The 19518-nt window shown below is 39.2% G+C and overlaps 1 protein-coding gene across 4 annotated transcripts in view; it reads right to left on the reverse strand.

Moving 5' to 3' along the window:
- GK5 (glycerol kinase 5) overlaps positions 1–6912 on the reverse strand; it is a 64692-nt gene extending 57780 nt beyond the window's left edge. For 2 of the 4 annotated variants that reach the window (XM_016129578.2, XM_036219141.1), the window contains exon 1: positions 6318–6618. Coding sequence is in view for 1 of the 4 variants with exons in the window: in XM_016129577.2 (XP_015985063.1) it covers positions 6659–6820 (162 nt within the window). In the remaining 3 variants the exon portion in view is untranslated. Of the gene's footprint in view, positions 1–6317; positions 6619–6658 lie in introns of those variants that run through there. The other 2 variants (XM_016129577.2, XM_016129579.2) reach the window with 2 other exon arrangements.
- Positions 6913–19518: the final 12606 nt, after the last annotated feature.

Consider the following 19518-nt stretch of genomic DNA (forward strand, 5'->3'; position numbering starts at 1 on the left):
AAAATAAAATTTGTTTTGTCGCTTAAAAACAAAAGACAACAACCAGAATTTTTAATACCCACGATTTAATAAACCAGATGCTAAGTAGCAACCTAGGTTAACAAGACCCACTTTCTCAAAGGACTCAAACTATTTGAAATAAGGACCAGTTGTTGTTTTTTAAATTACTAATTCATTGTGAAACAGTTTTAAAAACATAATTAAAATAGACATCTGGTCAAGATGGCAGAGTAAGTAAGCACTGTACTCACCTCTTCCCACAACCACACCAAAAATACAACTAAATTATAGAACCACCACCCTCAAGAAACACCTGAAGACTAGCTTAACAGAAGTCCTATAACTAAAAATATAAAAAAGAAGCTATGTCAAGACTGGTACAAGAGACAGAGACCTGAAAAGATCTGGTTCCACAACCATGAGGGCAGTTAAAAACCAGGAGGAACCCTCGGAGGAACAAGGGGCCCCAACCTCACACCAGGCTCCAAAGCCCATGTCAGGCTCCGGAGCCCAGAGCACCAGTGCAGGGAAGAGGAGTCCCCACAACACCTGACTGTGAAAACGAGGGGCAATTCCATTCATGTAAGACAGAGAGGATGCTCAGACATCCTCTTAAAGGGCCCAAGCACAGACACACTCATTCTCAAACAGTCGCCCTAAGCTCCAGTGAAGGGACAGCAGCTTAAAAGGCACCAGGGACATACTAGGGAGGACTAAATTGGTTTCAGGATGAGAGCTGGAGGAGTAGCTCCTTCCAGAACAGAAGTGCTGGTTGGCTACACTGTTCCTGTGTTGAACTCTCCTCCCCTCAACGTGGTCTGGCACGGGCAGGTGCCAAATCTGAGATCTTCATTAACCTGGCTAGCATCGTTCACCCTGCACTGTGATTCCATGAGACCCCACTCCACCCAGCTCGCTCAACCACCGTGACATCCTCCAGCAGCTCCTCCACAAAACAGCCTACTTCAGTTCATCCTGCGGATTTTCTCAAAATCTCTCAGAGATTCACAAACCTCAAATAAGCAACACTGAGCCCTTGGATGTTTTGTAACTCTTGCTAAGCAGACCCGAGCACAGCACAAGAGGTGAATGACCTCAACCTGCATTATAATTCCTTCCAGTGGCCCCAAGCCTGGCATAAACAATTTCCGTCTTTGCCTGGAATGTAGCTTCAACTATGTAGCCATGAAACTGGCACAAGTGGCAGCACAAGTGGTGACCAAGCACAAATCACTCTGCAGTGTCCATGAGGAGCCTGCAAGTTGAGCAAAAGCAGCAGCTGACCTTGGCCTATACCAGTGATCCATCCATATGGACTTAATAGATATTTTTAGAACATTTCAACCAAACAGCAGAATGTACATTCTTTTCAATTGCAATGGAACATTTTCTGGGGTAGACCACATGTTAGACTACAAAAAAGGTCTCAATAAATTTGAGAATATCGAAATCATATCGAGCATATTCTTCTATTACAATGGTATGAAACTAAAAATCAATCACAAGAAGAAAACTGAAAAACACTCAAATGTATGGAAGCTAAATAACATGCCACTAAACAATGAATGGGTTAACAATGAGACCAAGGAAGAAATCAAAAGATACTTTGAGACATATGAAAATAACAACACAACAACCCAAACTCTATGGAATACAGCAAAAGCAGTTCTAAGTAGGAACTGTATAGTAATATAGGCCTATCTTAAGAAACAAGAAAAATTTCAAATAAACATTCTAACCTTACATCTAAAGGAATTAGAAAAAGAACAAACACAGTCCAAAGGGAGTAGAAAGAAGGAAAAATTAAGATCACATTGGAAATAAATGAATAGAGTCCAAAAAATAGAAAAGACCAATGTAACTAGGAGCTAGTTCCATGAAAAAAAAAAAATTGATAAAAGTTTAACCAGATTCATTAAAAAAATAAGAGGACCCTAATAAGTAAAATCACAAATGACAGAGAAGTGACAACCAATACCACAGAAATACAAAGAATTATTTTTAAAAATACTACAATCATACACCAACAAATTGAACAATCTGGAGAAAATGGATAAATTCCTAGAAACATACAATCTTCCAACACTGAATCAAGAAGAAGCAAAATTTCAACATACCAATAACTACAAACAAAGTCGAATCAATAATTAGAAAACAAAATTATCAACAAACAAAAGTCCTGGACCAGATGACTTCACAGGAGAATTTTACCAAACATTTAAAGAAGAATTAATACCTAACTTTCTCAACCATTACAAAAAAGTGAAGAGGAGGGAGGGCTCCAGAGCTGATTGTATGTGGCCAGCATTACCCTGGCTCCAAAACCAGACAGACATTATTTTAAAAAAAAAAAAAATTATAAACCAATATCTCTGATGAACAGAGAAGCAAAAATCCTCAGCAAAATATTTGCAAACAAAATCCAAAAATACATTTAAAAAGATCATATACCATGATCAAGTGGGATTTACTCTCAGCTGCAAGGCTGGTTCCAAATCCACAAATCAATTAATGTGATACACCAAACAAAATGGAGAATAAAAATCCTATGATCATATTAACAGATGCAAAAGAAGCATTTCACAAATCCAGCATCTATTTATGATAAAAATTCTCAGCAAAGTGGGAATAGAGGGAACATACCTCAACAACATAAAGGCCACATATAACAAACCCACACCTAACATCACACTCAATGATGAAAAGCTAAAAATGTTTTCCTTAAGATCAAGAATAAAACAAAGATGTCTACTTTCACCTCTTCTATTCAACACAGTATTGGAAATCCTAGCCATAGCAATCAGACAAGAAAAAGAAGGAAAAGACATCCATATTGGAAAGAAGTAAAACTGTCTTTATTTGCAGATGACATGATACCATATAGCGAGAACCCTAAAGAGTCTACCAAAAAAAACTATTAGAACTGATAAATTAATTCAGTAAAGTAGCAGGACACAAAATTAATATTCAGAAATCAGTTCCATTTTTATACACTAGTAATGAACTATCAGAAAGAGAAATTAAGAAAAAAAAGTCCCATTAACAATTACATTAAAAAAAAAAAAATACCCAGAAATAAATTTAACCAAGGAGGTAAAGGACCTGTACTCAGAAAACTGAGACACTGAAGAAAGATACAAATAAATAGAAGCGTATATTGTGCTCAAGGACAGGAAGAATCAATATCGTTAAAATGTCCACATTACCTAAAGCAATCTATAGATTCAATGCAATCTCTATCAAAATACCAATAACATTTTTCACAAAACTAGAACAAGTAATCCTAAAATTTATATGGAACCACAAAAGAATTCAAACAGTCAAAGCAATCTTGAGAAAGAAGAACAAAGTTGGAGGTATCATGCTACCTGATATCGAACTATACTACAAAGCTATAGGAATCAAAACAGCATGGTACTGGCATAAAAACAGATACGTTTGTCAATGTAACTGAATAGAGAGCTCAGAAAATAAACCCATGCACGTACGTCAATTAATCCATGACAAAGGAGGCAAGAATATAAAATGGGGTAAAGACAGATTCCTCAATAAATGGTGTTGGGAAAACTAGACAGAAACATGAAAAATAATTAAACTAAACCACTTTCTTATAGCATATACAAGAATAAATTCAAAATGGATTAAACATTTAAATGTAAGACCTGAAACCACAGAACTCCTAGAAGAAAACATAGGCAGTACTTTCTGACATCACTCTTAGTAATAATTTTTTTTTTTGAATGAGTCTCCTCGGGCAAGAAAACAATAAATAAATAAATAAATAAATGGGACAACAGCAAACTAAAAAGGTTTTACGCAGCAAAGGAAAGCATCAATAAAATGGAAAGACAGCCTACAGAACGGGAAGAGAGATTTGCCAATGATACATACAAAAAGGGTTTAATATCTAAAATTTGTAAAATACTCACCCAACTTAACACCAAAAACAAACAAGCAAAAAAAAAAATCTGATTTAAAAATGGGTAAGAAGACCTGAATAGACATTTCTTCAGTGAGGACATACTGATGGCCAATAGACATGTGAAAAGGTGCTCAACATCACTAGTCATCAGAGAAATGCAAATCAAAACCACGATGTGATATGACTTCATACCCGTCAGAATGGCTATCATCAATAAATCAAGAAACAAGTGTTGGCGAGGATGTAGAGCAAAAGGAACCCTCATGTACTGTTGGTAGGATTACAAATTGGTGCATCCATTACAGAAAACGGTATGGAAGTTCTTAAAAAATTAAAAATAGAACTACCATATAACCCAGCAATCACACTTCTTGGCATTTATCTGAAAAAATCCAAAACACTAATTCGAAAAGATATATGCATCCCTATGTTCACTGCAGCATTATTTACAAAAGCCAAGGCATGGATGCAACCTAAGTGTCCATGTATAGATGATCAGATAAAGAAGAGATGGCACATACATACAATGGAATACTACTCGGCCATAAAAACAGATGAAATCTTACGATTTACAACATAGATGGACCTAAAGAGTATTATGCTACGTGAAATAAGTCAGAGAAAGACAAATACCATATGATTTCGCTGCTATGTGAACAAAACAAATGAACGAACAAAACAGAAACAAACTCATAGAGTGAACATACTGATGACTGCCCAATGGGAATGGGGTTGGGAGACTGCGTGAAAAAGGTGAAAGGATTAAGAAGGGCGAATTAGTGGTTACAAAATAGTCATGGGGATGTATAGTTTACAGCATAGGGCATATAATCAATAATGTCATAATAACTATGCATGGTGTCAGGTCAGTACTAGACTTATCATTATATAAATGTCTAACCATTAGCCATACATCTAAAACTAATAAAATATTGACTACTAACTGTAATTAAAATAATAAAAAAAAAACCCAGACCAAAAAAAATTGCATATAAAATAAAATTACATATAAAATAAAATCCCCAATGTTTTATTATTAAGGTCAATGAACAAAAATTACTTTGCCAAACTGCTGCACAAGTGTCTACATCTTATTTTCTTTATCCAACCCTAGCAGGCCAGGAACCACACTTTAAGCAGTGCTGTAAAATTCCTACTACAATTTGAGAGACATTGCTATAAACTTCTTAATCTAAGACAGTGCTTTTTCCTTTGATAGCAGGGACTTTTATTTTTTATTTATTCACTTATCTTTCCAGATACCTTCCCCACAGTTTAGAGTCTGAACAAACTATTCTAGTTTTCTGCTACTCACAGCAATACTGATTCATCTTTGAGATTCTTACCTCATTTCTTAAAAACTAATGATTTGCCTCAAATAATACAGCAACTATGAAACCTTGTATGTCCTAACAATGTCTCCCTTTGGTTCCATATACTTAAATTCTTTTTTTAAAAAATCGCTGCTTAAAACAAAAGTACTTTGTGTCTAGGATTATGAGGGAGACTATGCGAAAAGTATCATTATGTTGTGATACTCATAAAAAGACAAGGAGCATACAGTTGCTGAAGAACTGTGTCAACTTTCAGCTCTACTTTTTAGTTGACATGGGAATGTGGTGTGTGGGTGGGTGGCCAGTGTTTCTACACAGGTTGCTAGAGAAGGGACCAGGGAGCTGCTGTAGTTCCAGCCCACTGTCCTGGTCTCCAAACCAGAACAGAAACCCGTTGTTTCTTCAAAACAAATGCTCAAAGCAGTCATTTGGCTAGACCTGCTCCTGGGTAATTGCCGTGGTTGAAAAACAATTCTAAGAGGGTTGGAAGATGGCTGGGAATCCAAATAATGGGGAGTCTAGTGCTACGGAAATAGTTTAGATAACGAATGGTTCCTTTCCTGACACTGCTAACATAAAAAAGATGTTGATATTGGAAAGAAGAGCAAATAGGAACACCATAACTGATCAACATTATTTTGGGTATGTTGGAAATTGTGTAGAGATCTATACTTCATTACAATGAGAACAGCAGAATACCAGTCTGTTGGCTGCTTTACTAAGAACAAGAATGTACTAACAACAACTATAACTTGGTAGGTTTCTCAAACCAGAAAAAGATATTTATTAACTCTGAAAAATGAAAAGGAGAAAGGTAATGACAATACAGTCTTCAAAAGTTGTTCAATACCTCCCAGATCCATGGAAATCAGTTGCTCGCTCATGTGAGGAAGCAGCACTTTGAAAAGTAGTTAATATTGATGACAACTGAAGAAGGGACAATAAAGCTAAACTCTATTATGATCTGAAAAAATAAAATGTAAATGAAAACGAGGTTGGAGCTCTATCAGGGAAGTGCAAGAAAATCCAAGCAAGTCAAAAGGCACCCTTTGTCTGGATACCTGCAGCCTGCCCTTGCTCTGCGAGCCACCGCAGTCCCACCCAGACAAGGCCGGCGAAGCAAATCCTCAGGTAACAAGAATAACAGCAAACGGCCCGGGGCACAAATTGAGGCCCTCCTGCCCTCAGCCCAGACTGGAAGGGATCTCCGGTTTCAACCCTGCTCGGGGAGGGAATGAGAAAATATGGCCAGACTGGGCGCGCTCAGGACCGAGAGCCCGCAGGTGCTGCTGGTGGCCGCGTCCACGCCGGATGAGACGAACCCGCCCATTTGCCTTCCCCGACCCGCTCCCGGTGCAATGTGCGACCCTGACTCGCGGCCCCGACACCTGTCCCCAGTCACCTTCTGGGCGCTGGAGCCACGGATCCGCCCCGCGTGGTCATAGACGTGGCAGCGGATCATTGAGCTGCCCACGTCCAACCCCAACACAAAGCCTGCGCGCGGGGAGGCCGGCGAACACTGTTCCGGGCGCCCCGGCTCCGGGACGCTGGGAAGCCCGGACATCCTGACCCCTCGAGCCTCTCCGCCGCAGATGCCTAGCCAGCAGGCGCGTGATAAACACCAGGACCTCAGGGGCCAGCGCCTCCGGACCGCCCCCTCCCCGACATCCGGGAGGCGACTCCGCCCCAGCTGCGGGCCCCGCCCCGACGCCGTGACGTCACGGCTGCGCAGTGAACTTTTCGACGCTGGGGCTTCTTTGGGGCGACCCTGGGAAGCGCGTAGAGGTGTGCGTAAGAGTTGTGAAATTCCGGGGTCTAAGCACAGTGACACATCCTGATTCTCCAAAGGCCAACCGCTTTTTATGTTGACCAGGCCCTTATTTTAATTATCTTCCGTCTAAGCTCCCTGAGGCAATGCCTGCGTTTCTTCTAACCCGTTACGTTTTAAGAGTCGCTATTAAGAAAAATAAAATGTCCTGAAAAGAAATTCAAAATTCAGACGAAAGTATTTAATAAACAGAGTTCTCCGCCGCCCCTGCCCTTCCCCTCCCCAAACTTCTCTCCCCAGAAAACTTGGTAAACTTTGCACATGCGATACTCATCAATAAATACTTGCCAAACGAAATAAGTAACAATGAGTTAGACCTCTGCCCTCTGATGGGAAAGGAGGGACAAAGCCAGGGTGGCTGCTTTTACCATCAAGCTCCAACCCACTGGTTGCTTTTTCAGGAATCTGAAAGTTTCTCAAAAATCCTATACCTTTCACTTCTGCCTAAAGAGCATGGGCTCTTCCAGGCATGTTGTAAACATGAACAGGAAGGAATCCTGTGGAAATTCAGATTCCTGCAGCTCCATTTCACCAGGCTGGAGCCTAAGGGTCTTCCCATGGGGTGGTCCAGCTCCCAGGACCTGTAGGAAGTGGGGAGGTGTTACTGCTCCACTACCTCCACTACCGGTAGCACTACCAAAAAACAAACAAACAAACAAAAACAAAAAACAAAACAAAACAATGCCCGAAATACATTATCTTCTTTATCTAAAATTTTAAAAGTAATATTACTATGTACTTTTTGTAAAAGCGGTTAACAGTGCAGAGTGGTATATCAATTAAAAAGTAAAGGATATTTATTTTTAACCAAATCGTTAGTTTGACCAAATTGTGATGTTAACTAACTTGCTTTCAGCCAATTTTATTAAATTGGATCCTTTGGCTATATTACTTGAAGTTTGGAAAAGAATGTTTTTTTTCTCTTTATACAATGTTCCTGTCCAATAGTAATCATTTGTTCCAAATGGCCTTAGGATGGCCTTCACCTGTGGTGAATATTTTGGTAAATCATATGTATGTTAATCCCTGGTATTGTAATTTGACATAAATGACTAATGGATTGTGCACTGGTCAGAGTTCTCCAGAGAAACAAAACTAATAGGATAGAGAGAAGAGATTGAGATTTATTTTAAGAAATTGGCTCATGCTCGAGAAGACTGGCAAGTCCCAGGCTAGAAATTCAGGTAAGAGTTGATGTTACAGTCTTGAGTAGAATTCCACAGGGCAGCAAGGGGGAACTGGTTTCTATGTTGCAGTCTTAATAATTTTTATTTCTCTGGAAAACTCAATCTTTGCTCATGAAGCCTTCAACCGATTGGATGAGGCCCACCAACATTATGAAGAGTAATTTGCTTTACTCAATGTCTATTGGTTTAAGTGTTAATCATAACTAAAAAAAAATCCAATGATGACATATAGTGTTTGACCAAACAACTTGGCACTCACACAGTGTGTCCACTAGTCTAGCCAAGCTGACACATAAATCAACCATCAAAGGTCCCCTTTCACAAAAGAGAAAGCTATTTTGTATTCCCAGTTATTAATATTTGGCATATTTCTTAAAGTGATAGTCATTGGGCTTCTTGGACCCTGACACTTTCTTTGTAATCCTTTTTATAAATCATCAACCCCAAGAAAGAATATATCTGCCAAGAAGGATTCTTTATGGATGATTGGGCCCAAATTCATAAACAGAGTCTAGCAGCCATTGTTTACAAAGACCTCATACACATACTGTAAACAAACAAAACAAAACAAAAATGCAGACTGAGCTGCCATGCCTCCTGCACTGCATTCCTGCTACATAAGCCAACCCTTAATAAGGAAGTATCTGATATCGTATTTCAACTAATAAGACTGGGATCTTTTGTGTCTAATTGGAGCTGCTCAGCTATATTCTCAGTTTCTTCTTTACTGACCAATCAGAGCTGCTCCATAATGACCAATCAGAACAGTGCAATTTGGACCAATCAAACTGTGAATTTGGAGTCATCATTTGCATGAACTGAGAATAATCAGGAACAAAGATAGGGGTAAAACTTTTCTCTATATAAATGGCTCTTTCCTTTGTCTGGTGGCGCACCCTTGCCATTTTACCAGAGACTGCATTTCCCTTGTTTGGTTTGTAGAATGTTTATAGATGTTTCACGAGAATAAAGTTTCTCTCTTCACTGTACCCCAAACTGGGGACTGCTGGTGGCATTGCATAGTGGCAGTGACCTTTTGATGACAAGATGACAAATTAATTATCTTGAATATTATCAAAGAATCATAGGATGAGAAAACAAGGACCTTAGCAACCACTTAGTCTAGTATTTATTAATCAGTTTCCAATCTTGGACAACTCTGAGACCCTGATAAATGCTATCTTCCTGAGAAGATGCTTGTATGTACAAAATTTGGCATGTAATTACAGGTGTTGGGTGTGGGATAAATTAAACTTGAAGATCTCAGATTAAAACCCAGAGCTGATTTCCCTAACCTGGATAGACTAGTATCTACAAGAGGGCTGGGGGAACAAAGGGATAATGTGTTTCTTCCATGTTCATTGTTCTCTGTTAGCCTAGTCTCACCCTACTCTGCCCTTGGGGCTACAGAGCACAGGGCTCAGAAACTCCGATGTTCTCCATTGAGTGGGTCAGTCCATTGTTCTTGATTTGGAGGCCATCCCTGCATGGAGCTCCATCACTTGAGTGCCTTGGCCTTGATCTGGCTTGGCTGCTGTTTCTCCTCAGAGGTGGCCACTGAGGCTGTTCTCCTGGGCTCTTTCCCCAGCATTGCCACTCCTTCCACTTTCTCCTCATACAACAGCCCCAGGATTACAACTCATTTACCAACCTCACATACTCCAAAGAAATTTGGATGCAGCCCCTCAGTGCTGGATTAGAAAATACGTGAAGGCCACCGTTCCCTGTCATACTCTAAAGGGAAATGAATGGTGCTTCAAGGCTGAGCTTTGATGCCCTCCTGCCTCTAAGAAAAATAGCCACTAGCCCTCCAACCTAGAGTGATCAACTATCCTGCTTTGCCCAGAGGAATTTTTTGAGATGCAAGACTTTCAGTACTAAAACCAGGACAGTCCTCTTCGCTACTCAGAGACTCTTAGGGTCCATGGGCGATTTTCTTTGGGACTGGCTGTAACATGTTTAGATTCCAGCCACTTCTTTTAGATAGTGAGCTCCCAAAGGACAGAGATGGGGCCGTGGTCTTCTTTATTCCTCTAAGACATACAAAGTAACTGCTCAATGACTGGATGAACAAACAAATTAATATGTACAAGTCCCTATCAGAATCATCTTCTGCCTGACTTAGCCACAGACACAGAGAGCAGTCAGCCCTTCCTAATTCCTGCACTAATCTGGACATGATCTCATGACCACCAAGGCAGACCTTCCAATGTGTAAGGGAAGTATAGAGTTATATTGGCTGTAGTAAGTCTGGTATCTGGAATACCAGAACTGAGCCCTGGATACCCACATGCAGATCAAGCTACCTTCTTTCTCTTAACCCTTCTTTATGAACCCAGCCTAATTTGAATTGGCCTCCTGCTTCAGTTTCCTGATCTGTACCTCTACTCCTGACTGTGTCTGGACCCCTACCCTGAATACTACTGTGGGACAGAAGTGGACATACCATGAAGTTAATGAAACTTATGCTTTATGTCCCTCACTTGCATGGACCCCAGCCAAGACCCTGAGTAGTGCCCAAGCAAATTGTTCGAAGTGCTGTGCTTTATAGCATTTTCAAAAGTGAATTAATTTTGTATTTTCTTTTCTTAAAGTAGGCCCCCCAAATTGTACAAGCTTCAGGTCTCATAAAACCATAATCCTCCCCAGAGACCAGTCAAAATGGCGTAGAAGGTAGAAGATGTGCATGACAACTCTTGAGACCACACTAAAATTATAATGAAACTGCAGAGCAACCAGTGTGTGGAGTTGCCTGAAGTCTGGCTGAACAGAAGCCCTACAACTAGAAACAAAAATAATAGGTAACTTCAAACCAGTAGGAAGGGCGGAGACGAGAAATGGCTCAATCCCACAACTGCATGTGGTGATCGAGAATTGGGAGGGATATCTTGGCTACAGAGCCCCCTCCCCAACCTGAGGAGTGAGGGGCCCTGGCCCCACACTGGGCTCCCCAGCCTAAGGTTCTAGTGCAAGGAAGAGGAGTTCCCACAACTCTGGCTTTGAAAACCAGCAGAGGGTGCCACTGAATGAGATGGAGGGCTGTAGGAGTCGCAGACATTTCCCTTAAAGGGCCCACACCCAGACTTACTCGCTGGTGGACTCGCTTGCTCAGAGCTCCAGTGCTGAGGAAGCTGCTCAAGGGGCATCAGGGACATACAGAGAGGCACTGAGCTGTCAGGCTTCAGGGAAAGGGCTAGAGGGACAGCTTTCTCCTGGACAGAAGTGCTGGCAGTATCCATTGTCCCCTCTCTCATCCTGTTGATGCAGGCACCCCAGTATCTGAATCACCATCAACCTGGATGACATAGTTAACTCCACTCAGGTAATTCTCTGAGACTCTGCTTCTCCCAACTTGCAGGCCCACTCGAGCTGCTTCCAGTGGTTTATTCCATACAAATGGCCTGTCTTGACTCTTGCTGTGGACTTTCCAAAAAGCTCTCAAAGGTTCACAAAACCCAAAGAAGCAGTTTATGATCTCAGCATGCCCAGTAACTCTTGCTGAGCAGCCCCAAATCCTGCACTAGTGGCAGCTAGCCTCAGTTTCTTGCTTGGCCTCTCAAGGCATCTCTAAGCCCACACAGGTGACAGCAATCTGTAGATTGCTTGGTGACTCTTACCAGATAGCCCCAAAGGTGCACAGGCTGCAGGTGAACTTGGCATGCAGCTGGACCCTTCCCAGTACTATGCCACTAGACCCCACAGGACACCTTCTACATAAAGCCAATATACTAAGACTGGGAGACTTAGGAGCCCTGCCTAATACATAGAAACAGATGCAAGGAGGCAGCCAAAATGGAAAGACAAAAAGGCAAGTCCCACTTAGAAAAACAAAACAAAGCTCCAGAAAAAGAATTGAACAAATTGAAAACAAGCAATTTATCAGATACAGAGTTCAAAATTGGTGAAGAGTAGATGAATTCAGTGAGAACTTTAACAGATTGAAAACATAAAATTGGAGCTGGAAAACATAAAAGGGAACCAGTAAAAAAATATAAAATCTGAGATGAAGAGTACATTAGAGGGAATCAACAAAGTGGATGAAGCAGAGGGTTGAATCACGGATGTAATGGATGGGGTAGTGGAAGACACACAATCAGAACAACAACAAGAAAAAAGAATCCAAAAAAATTAAGATAGTTTAAGGAGCCTCTGGGACAGAATGAAATGTAACAACATTCGCATCATAGAAGTACCAGAAGGAGAAGAGAGAGAACAAGAAATTGAAAATAGATTTGAAGAAATAATGACAGAAAACTTTCCCAACCTGGTGAAGGAAATAGACATACAAATCCAAGAAGAGGAGAGAGTCCCAAACAAGATGAACCTAAAGAGGCCCACAGCAAGGCACCTCATAATTCAAGCATCAAAAGTTAAAGACAAAGAGAAAATCTTAAAAGCAGCAAGAGAAAAGCAGTTAGGAGGGAGCTCCCATAAGACTGTCATTTGATTTCTCAACAGAAACTTTGCAGGACAGAGGGCTTAACACAAAATATTCAAAGTGTTGAAAACCTAGGACCTACAACCAAGATTACTCTACCCAGTAAAGTTATCATTTAGAATTGAAGAACAGAAAAGGAAAAGCTAAAGGAGTTCATCATCGCAAGTCAGTATTATAGGAAATGTTGGAGGGACTTCTTAAAGAAGAAAAAAATATTCATAAAAATATGAATATAGGATGACAATAATTGGATACCTATCAACAAGTACTTCAAATGAAAAAAGAATTAAATGTTCCAATCAAAATATAGAGTGACTGAATGGATAAGAAAACAAGCCCCTTACATGGGCTGCCTATAAGAGACTCACTTCAGATTAAAAGAAACACAGACGTAAAGAGATGGAAAAAGATATTTCATGATGGACCTAGAGGGTATTGTGCAGAGTAGAGTAAATCAGATAAAGACATATGCCAAATGATTTCACATACATGTGGAATTTAAAGAGCAAAACAAACAATCACATACACAAAAAAAAGCCACCCAGAAACAAATTAATAGATACAGAGAATATTTTGAGGATTACCAGATTGGGAGGCCAGTTGAGGGTGTCTGTGAAAAAGGGGAAAGGAATTAAGAAGTACAAGTTGATAGTTACAAAATAGTCATGGAGATACAAAGTAAAGCATAAAGAATATAGTCAATAAAATTGTAATAACTACGCATGGTGTAATAGGGGCACTAAATTTATTGGAGTGATTACTTTGTGATTTATATAGATGTTTAACCACTATGCTGTATACCTGAAACTAATATAATATTATATACCAATTATAATTGACAAATAAAAAAATTATTTAAAAAAACAAACAAACATAATTCTCCTATCCTTGTGTGGTCCCCAGAAATTCCTTCTTTCTCAAGTCCTGGCACCCTCTTATGGTCCCCCCATGGGATGGTCCAGAATGCTGCCATCACCCAGGCAGAGTACCACGTTCCCCCAACTCATCAATCTGAACTCCCTGACCACATCGGCTGGGATCTAGTCAGTCCTCCCTACACAACTCTGAGTAGTTATGGTTTTAAGCGCTTGCTTCTCTCCTCGGGGCCAACTAAGACCCAGTGTTTGCCTATTCTTCACCAATGTCCCATGAGTTCTTTACCCGGACTTGCTGTTAAGTCCATTCACTCCCCAAAGCAGTTAAACCAGAAGTAATGAGAACCAAGAACTTTAAATTCTCAGGCCTAATGTCTATCAGGTTCCGAGAATAAAAAAAGGACTTTGGGTCAGACCAAAATCAAGGGGGAGAACTGGAAATTGAAAGGTAGAATAACTACCAAAAAATTCAGAATAGAGGAAGTTACTATATAACTCAAAGGAATAAAAACTTAGTTACGTGCTTCCTAGCAAATAAAGCATAAAGGGAAATATGAATTTTATATCTATCTGTCAGGAAGAAGAAAGTCATGCAACTGTTATGCCAATCATGGCAATCCTATCTGTATGTACAATCCTATATGTTCTCTAACTTAACTCTCTCTAGAACCCAGAGAAGGTTACTGTGTTGTCTGTCGCAGGAGGAAATAACAGATCCCTCAAGGTTGCATAGCTAGGACATGATGAAAGCAGGAGTCTCCCCTTATACAGTGGTTCTTCAGAGTGCCCGAAACAGAGATAAACAAGGAGAACTTATTCTGCCACCAAATTGCTCTGTACAACCCCCACAGCATGGTTGCCAGCTTGTGTGGAAGGCTTCTTCCAGTTTTAGCAAAGAGGGAACCAAATAGATACGTGGCCTGTTTAAACCTTGAGGTGGCCCTAGCAGATGTGGTGAGCTCTTCCTAGCTTAACTTCTGGACATCTTAGAAAGGGTTACTGTCTGACCTAAGGGAAACCAGAGTCATATCTGCCACACCTGTCCAGCTATCTGCCCATCTCCATACCCTTAAGAGGCATCCAGTGTCAAGAACATTAGTAGGCTTATTCCTCCATCTCTTAAATTCTCCCCTCCCATGTGTATTAAGTGACAGAGAATCTTTTCATTCACTCACTTATTTGTAAATGTGGGAGGGGAAGTAACCACGTAATGCACAGGTTTGTGAACCTGTCCTTTATATTTATAAACACCCAGAGGCTATAAAGTTCTAAAGAGAGGCCATTGCTTAAAAGGAGCGTTCTACTTCCCCTTATCATCTCAGTCATCCCATTTCACTCGTAGTCAGAAGCCTTTGATTCAACTAGGGATTTTATGTTATAAAACCTCAAATTAATGAGTTTTGTGAGTTAAGATTTAAACTACATTGGAGAATGTCTGAAAACATATTTTAATTCATAAATACAAATAAAACCTCATGGTTTTTTTTTTTTTTGAGGAAAAATTTAGAATTGTCATGTAAGGCAATTGAAAACCAAAGAATAATACTTCAGAAGAAAATTGGAAAATATCCATTACTACTGTTTTCAGTAACAAAGATTTCTATTTCAGTCTTTTGGCTAAAAATAAGTCAAAGTAAAGGAAGAAACTCCTCCCCACATATTGCCTAGCCTCTGTTGGCATTTTTTGCTTCCCAAATACCACAGGATTCTTATATTTTTATGTCATTTTTTGAGATGTACAGTTCTATGAATGTTGCCAAAGGTATCCAGCCATGTAATCATCACAATTATCAACATAGAAAATATATCCATCACCTCGAAAGTCACTTTTGACTACAGTACTCTAAATCCTTTACTATGAGCATAAGGTAATCCCTTCTGCATACATAACTCAGAATTCTTAAGTTTAACAGATTGATCTCAGTCATTTTAAGTGTTGCCCATTCTAAAAAGAAGTTGCACGCTTCATATTGATTTTAAAAGAGTTCAGTCCTTATGACGTGTGGGCAAAATGTGTAGACCTCAGGGTTTTCACTAAATGACATCCTTAGGTAGAGCAAAGCATAATAATTGACAATTCTTGGTTCATTTCTATGACTTGAGTAAATCCAAACTACTTGATATAGTTGCCAGCAATGAGGATGTCTGGTAGGCAAGTTTATGTCTTATCCTATCAAGGAATGAAAAGCCCTGCTATGAAATATAGTTATTTCAAGGTATTTCACAAATTGTAGCTCTAGAATATTATGCTTATATTTAGTGCTATAAAGCAGGCAAAACAAAATAAAATCTAATCATAACACAAAGAAAAGAAAGTAGAAATAAGGATCCACTAAACAAACACTAGATTTTAAATTAACTGAAAAAGAATTATAGTCAATTCTCGTTGGGAGTCGTTATGTCCTGTAAAGTTATTGCCAACGCTAAATTAACAAATATTGACCTATTTTTCCTAGAGGAAATACAGGGTTAAACTCTTGCAGCCTCTGGTCACATTTCCATCAACTGATAAGTACATAACTGTTTTCTGTGTGTTTCTGTTTATTTATTTTTTAATTAAGTTTATTGGGAACATTGGTTAATACAATTACATAATTTTCAGGTGTACATTATAAGTTGACATCTATATATTCTATTGTGTGTTTCACCCAAAGTCCAGTTTCCTTCAGCTATCATATATTTGACCCCCTTTACCCACTTCACCCTCCCCCTACCTCCCTATATATGTCTCCTTTTACCCCATCTACCTCCCTACTCCTCCCCAACCACCTACGGTCTGGTAACCATGAGTCTATAGTACATGTCCCTGAGTCTGTTTGTCCTGTTCATCTGTTGCTTTTAGGTTTATATCTCTCATATAAATGCTATCATGTGATTTTCAACTTTTTCTGTCTGCTTTATTTTGCTTTGCATGATTATCGCAAGGTCCATTCAGGTTGTCACAAAAGGCAATATTTCATCTCTTCTTATGGCTGGGAAATATTCCATTGTATATATGTACCACAGCTTCTTTAGCAAATCATCTATCATAGGACACTTTGGTTGCTTCCATATCCTGGTCACTGTGAATAATGCTGCTATGAACATTGGTGTGCAAATATTTTTTCAGATATGGGTTTTCAAGTCTTTGGGGTAAATGCCCAGTAGAGGGATTGCTGGATCATATGGTAGATCAATACTTAGCTTTTTGAAGAACTTCCATACTGTTTTTCATAGTGGCTATACCAATTTGCAGTCCCACCAGCAGTGTATGAGGTTTTTCTTTTCTCTACATTCTCTCCAACATTTATTACTTGTCCTGTTGATTATGGCTATTCTAACAGGTGTGAGATGGTATCTCATTGTGATTTTGATTTGCATTTCCCTAATAGCTAGCAAAGTTGAGCATCTTTTCATATATTTGTTGGCCATTTGTATGTCCCCTAGGGAGAAGTGTCTGTTCAGATCCTCTGCCCATTTTTTGATTGGATCAATTGTTTTTTATGTTGTTACTGAGTCGTATGAGTTCTTTGTATATTTTGGATATTAGGCCCTTATCAGAGGCATTGCTTGAAAATATATTTTCCCATTCTGATTGTTGTCTCTTTACCTTTTTGATGGTTTCTTTTGCTGAGCAGAAGCTTTTTAGTTTGATGTAGTCCCATTCATTTATTTTTGCTTTTACTTCCCTTGCCTTTGAGGTCAAAAGACTTTTTATTTTCTGATAGATATTTAATCACCCTTGCTACCACAGTTTCAATCCCTGTCAGTATTAGAAACAGTGTTGGTAGCACTTGCTCAGATTCCTCTGGAGCTCCACGGTGTTCAGTCTTGGAGAGTATGAGGGGAGGAGCCTTCTGTTTTGGGGGATGGGAGCTGCAGCTTAGCCTCAGTTTTGGAGCTGCAGTTGGTAAAAATCAGCTGTTGTTTCTCTGCCCACTGCTTCTCTGCTTTCTGCCCTGATGACTTGGCCCTGCTGCCAGCCAGCCATGGGGAGCTCATAACTTTCCCAGGTAGGGCTGTTCAGGGAAGTCGTCACTCGTTCTCCCCTCCCCCTTCTCCTACAGGGAGCTCTGGAGGCTGTGAAAGGTAGCTTCTTTATTTCTCCCAGTACACCACCTGCCTGTGGTAGCTTTTATGTGCAGATCCAATGCTCAGATGTGCTGTTGTGCAGTTTGGATGTTTTTGTTGAGTTTTAGTTGTTCAGCTTATTGTTTCAAAGGGAGAGATCTGAGAACATCTCTCACTCCACCATATTACCCTTCGTATTTCTGTTTAAAGATACCTTATTATATGTATATATAAATATGTTGATTATATAAATATGTATATATATGTTTTTATATATTTATATAGTCTATTCATTAACATTGAACTTATAGCCAGTGGCACTATAATTTATGCCTGAATGAATCTTATCTAATACATGTATTTTCTCTGTAGGGCACATCATAGTTTTCTTATGCTTAGGAACACTACAAAGCTTTCCTGTATAATCATCATATACAGTACTTGGGGGCTGTTTTAAACACAAAGTCACCAATAAAAAGAACAAACGTGAAAAACATGGCACTAAATTGGCAATAAAAAGGATATCTGTTTAGAGTATGGGAGTTAAAACAAGAAGGCAGAATGTCATTGTATTTGAGCTCCTGTGGGAATGTGCACAGTTCTCTGTGTCTTTGTCTCTCTCTCTTTTATCTCTTCGTGTTTAGATTTAGCAACATATTTATCAAGTTATCTGCTCAGCATTGATTTTCATATCTCATTCAAGTTCCATCTTTCTAGGTCTATTTCCTTTTTCTTACATTACATTATCAAGTAGTTCTTTCAGTGAGGGTCTTTGAGTAGTAAACTTTCCTAGTTTTTGAATATCTGAAAATATCTTTATTATAGTCTCACTTTCAAAAGGTTGTTAAGCTTAGTAGAGAATACTAGTTTGACAGCGATTTTCTTTCTTCACTTTGAAAATATTGTTCCATTGGCTTCTAGCTGTTGTTTACAATGAGAAGTCTATTACCAGTCTAGTTCTCATTCTTTTGTTGGTACTCTGTCTTTTCTCTCTGGTGGCTATTCAAATTCAATGTTCTGGTCTTTCTAGGTATGGTTTTATTTTAATTTAACTTACTCAGAACATCCTACTGTGATCCTTTAAACTGAGGACCTGGATCTTCAACTCTGGAAAATGTTCTTCTGTCTACATGTTGCCTTTTCTCATTGTCTATATTCTCTCCTTATGGAACTCCTATTAAATATTTGGTTTAAAAAATTATTTTGACACAATTTCATACTTATAGAAGTGTCAAGATAGCACAAAGAATTCCCATACACCCTCTGCCCAGATTTTCTAAACATAAACATTTTAGCACATTTAGTTTATAGTTTTCTATTTATCTATTTACCCATACTTTTTTCCGAATTATGTGAAAGTAAGTTGCAAGCATGATGCCCATTTGCTCCTAAATACTTGAGTCAGAATTTCCTAAAAACAAATATATTCTCCTGTATAATCATCATATACAGAATTATTAGCTAACCAAGTATCTTATTCAGATTTCTCAAATTGTCGCAGTAATGTCCCTTACAGAAAATCCTGGATCATATGTTGCATTCAGTTGTCATATTTTTGTGTCCCGTATTTGAGACCATTGCTTAATCTTTGCTTTTAGTGACATTGACATTTTTGAGGAGTACAGACCAGTTACTTTGTAAAATGTCCTTCATTTTGTATTTGTCTGATGTGTCCTCATGATTAGATTCAGGTTATGCATTTTGGCCAGAATAGCACAGAAGTAATGGTGTGCTCTTTTCATCAGGGCTGGGACTAGGGTAAGATAAAGGAGGTATCTGAGTGCACAGAATTTAAGGAGATATTCATTTTACCTTCATGAAAATATAGGATTAACTTTAGGTGCCTAGTTTGCTTCATCCTAGTCCCAGCCTTGCTCCTCAGTA

This window comes from Rousettus aegyptiacus, unplaced genomic scaffold (genome assembly GCF_014176215.1).
Source record: "Rousettus aegyptiacus isolate mRouAeg1 unplaced genomic scaffold, mRouAeg1.p scaffold_m13_p_4, whole genome shotgun sequence".
NCBI classification, from domain to species: domain Eukaryota; kingdom Metazoa; phylum Chordata; class Mammalia; order Chiroptera; family Pteropodidae; genus Rousettus; species Rousettus aegyptiacus.